At 39.4% G+C, this 10,797-nt stretch overlaps 1 protein-coding gene across 1 annotated transcript in view; it reads right to left on the bottom strand.

The window, feature by feature from the left end:
- Positions 1-323: 323 nt before the first annotated feature.
- LOC105036528 (uncharacterized) overlaps positions 324-10,797 on the bottom strand; it is a 16,812-nt gene continuing 6,338 nt past the window's right edge. Inside the window, 5 exon segments of the mRNA XM_073242785.1 lie at positions 324-902; positions 905-972; positions 974-3,687; positions 5,839-6,134; positions 6,234-6,341. Coding sequence (XP_073098886.1) covers positions 718-902; positions 905-972; positions 974-3,687; positions 5,839-6,134; positions 6,234-6,341 — 3,371 coding nt within the window. The 3' untranslated portion in view covers positions 324-717.

Below are 10,797 nucleotides of genomic sequence, written 5' to 3' on the forward strand. Positions count from 1 at the left end.
CTTTTTTGCTTACAACTGGTCTCCAGTTCTAGAAACTGGATGCAAAATTTAGGGTATTAATCATGTCAATGATGAGGTGCAAAAAATTAAAGAAAAGCCAGTAACATAAGATGGAAATGTAGTTAATTCTACCCAAGCAAGCACTGCCAACATGATATGTTGGATGCTTGACTGCATCCAACTTTGTGCTTACACTCAACAAAAGATAGCATTTTACCGAAAAGTTTTAGCTCCTTTCACAATCAGAAGCATCACAGTTATAATAAGAAAATTATGCACGAAATGGCAGCAAAAGCCAGATGTAAACTGCCTCATTCAACATCTTTACAAGTAAGATACTTCATTATAAAACATAAAAAACAGTAATTGTTGAATGATGAGATGGTTGAGAGGGCTATAATATTAGAAATTAAGCAACAGAGCAAGGAACCAAAAGTGCCATAATAAATCCATGTGCCGATTAACCAGCCCCCAAAAAATTTATGCTTCTAATTTACATCAGACCAGCATATCTACGTTGTGAGGTTATAGCTGATCATGAAGAAGATGGGCTATTTATCGATCTCATGTAATTTAGTATGCACAAACAGAATGTTCTTAGCTATTTATGCTTCGAGTAAACCTACGTAGCTTCCTCAACAGTCACCATTTCTTCACACCCTTCAACTGAACTGGTCGAGGAATAGCTTTGGGAAGACAAATTACTCACCATAATCTTCAAAAGCTGATCTTTATCAACGAATCCTTTTTTTGGTGACAGTCATGAACTGGCGACGTGCATTGAGCATTATCAGGTATGTTTCCTTGCTCTTGCATTTCATCGAGTAAATTCAATGCTTCAGAAAAATCACCCTTTCTGTGAAGGCCACCTATCAACGGGACATACATGGGACTGCTCATTGGACGCCTTTTGCAATAACGGCATCCTGCAACTTGAATGCCTCAACTAAGTTTCCTTCTTTACACTGTGTGAGTCACATGGTAAGTTACTTCGTCCGGCTTTATACCTTTGTCCATCATCTCCTTGAACAATGCTGATGCTTCTGACATGTTTCCTGCTCTGCTTTGCCCATCAATAAGTGATGTGTAAGTTACTGCATTGGGCATGAGATTCCTTTCCTGCATCTCTGAGAATAGTTGGCATGCCTCCTTTATCTTTCCTGCCTTGGTGTGCCCATCAATCAAGGTTGTGTAGGTTACATTATCAGGCAAAATCTGTTGGTCCACCATCACTTGCAGCAATCGAGTTGCTTCTTGTAGCTTCCCAAGCTTGCAAAAGCCATCAATTAAAGTGTTAAAAGTGAGAACAGTTGCAAAGCCTTTCTGCAACATTTCATTAAACAATTCAAGAGCTCTCTCCAAGTTCTCAACTTTGCAGCATCCACCAATAAGAGCACTGTAGGTAAACTTCTCTGGCAAGATTCCCCTTGACAGCATTTCATCGTATAATCTAAATGCCTCAGACATTTCTCTTGCATTACAGTTGCCATCGATCATTATAGTGTATGTCACACCACTTGGTACCAAACCCTTCTTTAAGATGATACTGAAAAACTCTGTGGCACTCTTCAAATCGCCTGACTTGCAAAGGCCATCGATCAAGGCATTATAGATAACAATATTTGGCTCTACACCTCGGCCACACATTTCATCATGCAGATGTAAAGCCTGTTCTATGTCACCGATCTTACAGAGCCCAAAGATAAGTGAACTATAAGCGTACACATCAGGAACCAATCCTTTCTCCTGAAGCTCTGAAAAGATTTGGAAAGCATCTTCCATCTTCCCACTCTTCGAAAGGCTGTGAATAACCACACTGTATGTTTGCACATCTGGTAGCACACCACTTTCTAACATGGAATGAAGTGTGGAGAAGACCTTTGCAACATCATTGCCTTTGCAGTAGCCATCAATAAGGTTCGTATAAATGACATCATTGGGCTTTAAACCACGACCAAGCATCTCTTGGAAATAGTTCTCTGCCTCATGCATATCCCCAGACTTACAATACCCATGAATTAGGGCTCCATATGTGTATGTGTTAGGCAACAACCCTCTCTCAAGCATTTCAACAAAATACCTCAATGCCTCTTCCATTTTTCCTGTCTTACATAGACCTATTATAAGGGAATTGTAACAAAATGCATCAGGGGAAACATTTCTTTCAGTCATCTTATCTAAAGTCTCACACGCTTCTATAATTCTACCTTCTCTGCAGTGACCTGAAATGACAGCAGCATAAATGACAGCATTGGGCTTCAAACCCCTTGCAAACATTTCCTTCAACAAACCAACAGCCTGCCTTGACTCTCCACAACGGCACAACCCATTAATAATTACACTGTACGTGTACAAATTAGGTGATACATCCTTACTCTTCATCTCATCAAGCAATCGAAAAACCCCTTGCAAATCCCGTTCTCGGATGTGCCCCTCGATGACTACATTATAAGTTATTGCATCTGGCTTCCAACCCATTTGAATCATCTCCCTCAACAGCTCATGCGCCTTATCCATTTTACCCATTTTACAGACTCCACGAATGAGATTGTTATAGGTAACCACGTTCGGCTGCACTCCATTTGCCACCATCTCATCCCTTACTGTGAAGGCCTCATCAATGTTGCCTTCTCTCATAAATCCGTCGACCAAAGAGGTGTAAGAGATGATATCAGGCTTTTGACCCAAGAGAGACATTTCACCCAACAGTTGTCTTGCTTCCTTGGACTTGCGATTCTTGCACAAGCCATTGATCAGCGCACTGTAAGTAAAACCATCAGCAACTAGACCTTTCCTCACCATATCCTCCTTCAACTCAAAAGCATCCACGAGAGCTCCAACTCTACAGAACCCAGTTATCAATGTGTTGTATGTCACGGCACTTGGACTGCAACCCTTCGCCTTCATCTCGGAGAAGGTCCGTTTTGCGGAATCGACATCGCCAACCTTAAAATAAGCGCTGATCAAAGTAGTATAAGTGTAAACATCGTGCCCCAATGGCACTCCCGACATAAAATCATACACCTTCCAGAACAAATCCATCAAATTAGCTCTTAAAAGATCCTTCAACAGCGCATTACAACACCTCAAACTAGGCGAAAAGCTGACATCTTTCATCAATAAAGCCACTTCGGCGGCCTCCTTCAGCATGCCCATCTTCTTATAAGTATCGACGAGCACGTCGAAGACCGCTGAATTGGATCCTTCCGTCCGGGCAAAGCTATCAATGACAGAATATAAAATGGAAGAAACCGGGGAATTGGTCTTGATCATCCGCTCGAGAAGACCATTGGCGAGGGGGAAATGGCCGGAATTGCAGAGAGTAACGGCAAGAATTGAGAAAGAATTCAAATTTTGAGGAGCAGCCATTTGGGATCCTGACCAGTAGAAGAAATCCAGGAGGCGTTTGGGATCGAGCACCTTGCTGCGGCGGAGGACGTCGAAAACCGCCGTCGGGGTCAGCCGGCGGGGAATCCCGGAGGCGGCCATGGTGGGCTTCCAGTTGGCGGTGTGGCGGAGGACATCGAAGATCTCCCGAGCGAGATCGTCACCGGCATCTTGGAGGGTCTCCGAGCTATAGAAGAAGAGGAGGAGATGGGATCGGAGAGGGCGATCGAGAGAAGGGTTTCTTCGGCCAACGAGGGTTTGATCTCTCTCAGAAGAAGCAGATGGGGTTTCGACGGATTGGAATCATGGCGTCGAAGCCGGGCGACCTTGGGGACGCGCTCGTGGCTCCGGCACCCTCTTTAATTGATCGGTTATTTCGACTACACAGCGAGAGTGAAAGCGGACCGGATATTGAATTGAGTATCTGCTAATATCCGCGTCCGCATCCTTATTCATTAAAAAAAAAAAAAACGGATACTAATAGATGGCTATTCGATCAATATTTAAATATTTAATTTTATTAATAATTATATTTAATTTTATATATCATTTAAAATTTTTTAAAAAATATATATTTATAATAATATATTATTAATTTAATTTATTATTTATTTAATAATATTTTTTAGATTTAAATATTTAAAAAAATTTAAAAATTTTAAATTTTAATTTTATCATGAAATTTTATTTAATACAATCAATCATCAACATTTCAGATTATTTTAATTCAGATCTTTCTCTAATTTCGTTGTCATACTATAATGATTATCCTGGCTGCTTATGTGGCATTAATTTCTTATGTGGCAAAAGAAGTTAGCATAAAAGCATCAGTTCCAATAATCAAAATCCACGATAAATAAATCATGAAAGAAGAGATTAATAAAAAAAAAAGAAAGTTACAAATCTGATTTCCTTTGTAACTCTCAATTTATTGAAAATCCAAATTAACACCACCATTCTCTTTCTCTGCCAAACAAACACAACAATAACAGGTTGGATAGGGTATGAAAAGAAGCCAATAAAAATTACCACAAACTAAATTGAGTAAATTACAAAAATTTCTCTGAGATTTTTATTTATTATATTTATACCAATAGTTTATAAAACCTACATCCACACTCATATAAATTAACAGCGTTAATCAAATATTTATATAATATAAAAAAGATAAAAATACCTTTGAGATCTTCTCATTTTTTAATCTTTTTATTGCTTCTTCTCTCTCAAATTGAAAAGAAAAACTCATTATCTTCTTCCTCGCCAATCTCAAATCCATACGATCCCTCCCACTGCCCTTGCCACCTCCTGCCTGCCTCTCTCTTTTCATGGCTGTGTTGATGATTGCTTGGCTCCTGATGGTGGCATCATCAACCTAGACAAATTCTAGGTATACTAGGGTGTTGTCGGGGTTGAAGAAGACAATGGCAATGTCATGGATCCATGGAGTTGGGGCATAGCATCACATATATGGTTGGATGGAAATATGTCGAGGAGTATCTCATGGGGCAGACCCAGCATGCATGCTTGGGAGCATCCATGCATGGTTGTCTTTTCAATGATCCACTAGAGCTAGGGGGTGGTAGGTGGCAACAAAACAATATGCCATCAGACATCAGTTGGAAGAGGAACTTGGCAAGAAGCTGGAAGAGGGAATATCCCGAAGAATGATGGGGACTCACGAAGCTAGACAAACAGCTATGGAGATGATCTAGTAAAAAAATCATCCCACAAACTGAGACTTCCAAAATCTGCTAGAGTACATGAGAAAAGAGGTTGGTCCAAGACATGGTTTCATTGGAAGGATTGGCTGCAGGGAGCCAAGTAGTTACGTAAAGCAGGTGATATATGGTGAAGCAGTCCGGCCATCACTTGCAAGCAAACCATACAATTGCAATGCCTTTGTTATGATTCCAATTCTAGTTTTCTTCAATGAAACAATCTATAGTGGGATTTATCATAGCTGGCATCTCAAAGTGACATGGTACTGAACTAAGTAGTAGTAACACTAATAAACTTGCCTACCCTAGAGCCAAAGAATAAACGTCCCAGTAGCCGATACTGATATTCCACATACCAAGACCTCCCTCTTGCTTTGGCATGGGGCAATAAGACGGGATGATGTCAATAAGAAATGATAGAAATATACAGAAAACAAGTCATCAATAACATATCCAAATATTTCACATCCAAAAGATCAATGACCAAAACAAAAGTTGTGGTGGATGGCCTTGGTGAAGGTGAAGTAGGCCATGTCGGGACAGCCCCATGGACTGTAGTTGGTGAAGAGGCGGAGGGTGGTGATGGAGAGGCTATATGTGTAGCTATAGGCATAGGCTATCTCCTCGGTGGTGTTCTTGCCAGCTTCGAAGAGGGTGGCAGGGTGGTCGATGGGATCAGACTCGACGTGGGGGTCGAGGTCGGGTTGAGGCCATAAATAGAGGCGAAAGAGACCCAGACGATGGCTGATGGAGAATCGGTGGCACGAGTAGGCTCGAAAAGAGCAATGAGGGCTTTGACATCGATATAGGCAAAGGCGGTGGGGTTGAGGTGGCCGAGGAGGGCATTGGCGGGGAGGGAGGCAAGGTGGAGGACGTGGGTGAAGGGCACGATGTCAAGGAGCTTGTTGAAGAGGCTGGGGTCGGAGAGGTCACCATTGACGATGAAGACACCAGCGTAGAGGAGAAGGGCATAGCAGGCATGCTTGAGAGATGGGTTGTAGAGTAATGGAGGCATGGGTGCTGAGGAATCTGAGGCACCAACGAGGATGGAGAGGGCTTACTGGTGCTAGGAGGCATTGAAGGTATGTAAGAGGGTGGAGGCACACATGCACTTTTCCCAAGAAGCACCATCCCATAACAGGGTGGTGGAGGTGGCACCACTGATGGTGGATAAAGGGTGGTGGGAGAACTGGAGGAAGGTGATGGAGAGGAGAAGATTTTTCGATGAAGAGGGCACTGATAAAGAAGATAAATGAAGAGGAGTTTCCCACTTCGATTTGGCCATTTTATTATTAAGGATTATTTTTGTCATTTTAAAATTTATTCTGACTTATCATTTAATTTTATTTAATATTAACAGTGTGACTAATAGCATGGGTTAAAGTGTGGGTTAAAAATAAACCTCAAGGGTATAATGGTAGATTTTTCAAACTACTGGATGTAAGTGTAATTTACACCTAATCTCAAAGAGATTTTTATAATTTATCCAATTAAATTAAATATAAAAAATAAATAAATAAAAGATTTAGGACTTGAAAAGATGAATGGATTAGATTGAAAGCCCATAAGGCTACTGTTGCCTAGCTATGCAACCCAAGAGGAGGAGGGGTGAATTGGGTTTTTAAAAATTTAAAATTAATCTAAAACTACAAGGATTAAGTAATAAAAGGCAAGTTAGTTGAAGTGAGTGATTTAAGTAAAGTGAAGATATTAGATGCAACAGTGCAAGAAGGAAAAAGAAATAAGATAGAGAACAAGTAAGCACACCACAAACAACCAAGATTTATAGTGGTTCGGTGCCAATCTTACACCTACATCCATTCCCCAAGCTCCTACTTGAGAATTCAAATTCACTAAATCATATTCAACAAGAATATAACGTCGGTACCTCTGACTCTAGCTATTCCAAGCTAGAATACTTATTTCTCGGGTACAAGCCAACCCAATACAATTCGATTCAAGGTTCAGATTAACCTTTCCATGTTTTAAAACCCTTCCAAAACTAAAGATCTACTCAAAAATAGAGTATAACAGTTAATCACATGAAAATACAAATATAGCTCCTTTAATAAGTGAATAAAACCTTAAATACACTTTACACAATAAGAAGGAAGCTTTTCTGATTTTTCTTAAGATGGTTGAAGACTTGAATGAGCTCTTAAGGAGTTGGTGAACTTGAAATAAAAGCTTCTTTAACTTCAAGAAGGCTCTTTGCTTAGGGCTGAAATGAATGCTTGAAAATCTTCTTCAAAAAATCTTCTTTATTCCCTCCTTTAAGTGCCTTTTATAGCTTCAAATGATGGTGGAGAGTGATCTGAGTAGTTTTAGAGCCGTTGGAGATCATTAAATGAGTATTAAATACGTCAAAACGAGCTGAAAAACTAGTCGTTACGGAATTTTTTCGTCGCAGGGGTCGACTCATAGGGTCGACTCATATACATGAGTCGACTCATGGGGTCGACTTCTGTGGCATAGAACAGAAAATGATTGTTCTGTAATTTTGACATACATAACAACAGAGGTCGACTCATAGGGTTAACTCATGCACAGGGGTCGACTCAATTGGGTGTGCCAGCTAAAAAATAGCGTGCCGTTCAGTCCCATTTGACATGAGTCGACTCAATTTTATAAACATGATTTTCTTTCAAAATATACATCTAAAAATATTAAAATTACCTCCAATAGATCACAAATTTTCTATTCTTGCTCTTGAGGCTTTCGAGTTAGGACTTGATGAAATTATGATTTTGCCCCTGAAAAATAATAATTTTTTTTTCAAGCCAAAATCATTAGTAACCCCCTCAAATGCTTTGTAATCATCAAAATCAATTCAAGGAGCAATAATCTTTTTCTTTTTGATGATGACAAAATACTTGAGCAAAAGCAAAGTATAACATATATAAAGCATTGAACATGAATTTTAAATTTATGAAGATGCATCACTTAAATATCATAGTCAGTTATTTGAATGAAATGCATCATGAGTCATTTGAAGATCAATTTAAAATTTGCTTATAAGATCATTTGCTTTGAAGATTAAATTGAAAATTACTGACAATTTTGGTTCTTTGACACATTTGCTTTAATAATTTTGCTCATTTACTTTGACAATTTTGCTTATTACTCTCGATTCTATTTCTCCATTGCTTATTGCTCGATCTCGATTTTTGATTCTCTACTCCCCCTTTTTGATAGCATCAATTATGATCTTAAGAAATTTTGAAGAGAGAAAAAAAAGAATAACATAAAGAATATATTTTCTCTACTCTCCCTTTTTGATACCATATTTTATTTCTTTACTCTCCCTCTTTCATTATTTATTTCTCTACTCTCCCTCACTATAGCAATTATAAAAGATATATCAATTTGTTCATTTAGAAGATATTGCTATTCATGATATTTCATCACACATATATGAGTCATTTTTCATATCTTATAATTAAAACATGTTAATTGATCCCATTCATAAATATTAATCCAAAGACATTCATTAAAATTTAAAGCATAAAAAATGTATATATCAAAATATGACTGAATACATAGGTGTCCCAATACATATGAGTCAACTCAAAATATAAAAATCATGGATAAGAACTATCCAAGAGTCAATCAGTAAATAAATACAAAGGCCATAAGCTAGAACCTAGACATAAAAGACTAACTATGCTGGATCTAATAGATATCATGGCTAGAGGGATCAGAATCTGAAGAGTCAGAAATATGATGAGGAGATGTAGGATCAAATCCACGGACACGATCTCGACCACGTCTACCTCGATCACGGGTAGAAGTACCGGCATGAGTAAAGGGGCAAGAGGATCCTGGAGCCTGAGAAGCTATGGACCGTGCTAGAAGAGAAAGTCTGATAGTGTCCAAAAGATCCAAGGCTCTCGAAACAGACTGCATCAAGGTACTAAACTGAGTAGAGGCAGTCTCACTGGAGCCCCTAATCTCTCTCGTCAAAAAGTCAAATTCACTCTCTAAAACTCCTTGAAGTCTAACCGCCTCTGCAGATAGGTCTGAGACCTCCGTGATATTCTCTTGTGGCTAGAGATGGGCTAAGACTAAAATTTATCCCTGCAAGTCTAAAACTCTACCTGTCAGTCTCAACATATATCCCTCAAGCTGCTCAATACGTACGGACTGAGCAGTAAGCATCTGAAAGACGGTAGAGATATGAGGGATCATGGTCTAATCTGAAACAGCCTGAGAAGTCATCTCCTGGAGCAAAACCTGATATTACAAACTGCTGAGATAAAATGGAGGCAACACGCTGGGACATCAGCTCAATCTGATCGTCTGCCAGTCTGATCTCTGAATGATGTATCATGCTCCCTGACTGTGAAACTGAAGCATGCCTCCTCACAGACTCTGAAGGACCAACCTCATGATTAGACATGAACTGAATATCTAGAGATGCTCTGTGATCACGAGGACATGAAGATAGTCTCTCCTCCTCTGCTCTCTCCTTAGCTGGCTCCTCTGCTCTTTTCTCGACACCCTTTGACCAACCACCATCAGTCTTTGAAAAACCCATGCGATGCATGTATGTGGCGATTGATGGTGTCGGAATGAGATAATCGCAACAGTCTCTCCCTCAAAACTGACTCCGAACCTCCTAAAGACCAGGATGAGTGCCATACCATAAGGCAAGTGAGCCTTAGACCTGTTTCAGGGTCTCTCTCATGGCCTCAAACATTAAAGCAGGAAGGTTCAAGGGTCTCGGTGATCACATGGTACATGATGCAAATATTCTTACCAGATAGGAGATCATGTCTGCCACTTTTAAGGATAAACAGTTTGGTTACCATGTGATGTAACAGTCTCATCTCCACTAAAAGTATCTTGACTTCTAATTTATTTAAACTATCCAGTAAAAGTTCTGCCTAAGATAGTATTAATTCCTTCTTCTTTAATTGGAGAGCTCCATATTAGTATAGCCTTCACAAGGTAAGTGCAGAAATTATCCCAAATATAATGGATCAAGAATAATATCAACATCTTTCACTATAGACTTTACTAATTCTATTGCCAATAACTCAAATTTAAGTAATAATTTTCTGACCAAATCAACATAAGTATTTTTCTTTAATAAACAGTAATACTCCCAATCCTTGATTTTTAATCTTTGATCCAATAGAGAATCCTTCTTTTTCAAAAAAAATTTAAAATCTATATTTTTTTGGATTTCACTTTTCGATCAGAGAGGGGTACCTTGTTTGGACTGATTGAAGACTGTGTAGAAGCTGAAGCAAGATCTGAAGCTGGGATTGGAGCAGGAGAGAGCTCGGCTGCCATTCTTTTTCTGTGCTCAGTTTCTTCCAACCCGCGAATAGATTTTCTTCTCTGTGGGAGCTTCATTTTGGGAGTCATTTGGACAAAAGAGACTTGCAAGGAGCTTAGGAGACTAAATGAGAGGTAGAGAGGAAAAGATTTTAGAAGAAAAAGCAAGAAATTTGAGGAGGTAAATCGTCGATTTGGAGAAGAGGGGTAGAATCTAGGATAAGCTCGAATCATCCAAACAAGTAAGAAAGAGGAGAGGAAGTTGGTTTCTAAACAGACGATTTGAAAGGTGAAAATCGATGGAAGAGATATTTGAGAGAAATCTTCGATTTGAGGGAGAAGAGAGGGAGAGCTTTTGGTTTGGTGGGAGGAAGAAGAAGAAGGGCTGAGTCGGCTCAAAAAAAATTTT

The sequence above is a fragment of the Elaeis guineensis genome, chromosome 8 (genome assembly GCF_000442705.2).
Source record: "Elaeis guineensis isolate ETL-2024a chromosome 8, EG11, whole genome shotgun sequence".
Lineage (NCBI taxonomy): Eukaryota > Viridiplantae > Streptophyta > Magnoliopsida > Arecales > Arecaceae > Elaeis > Elaeis guineensis.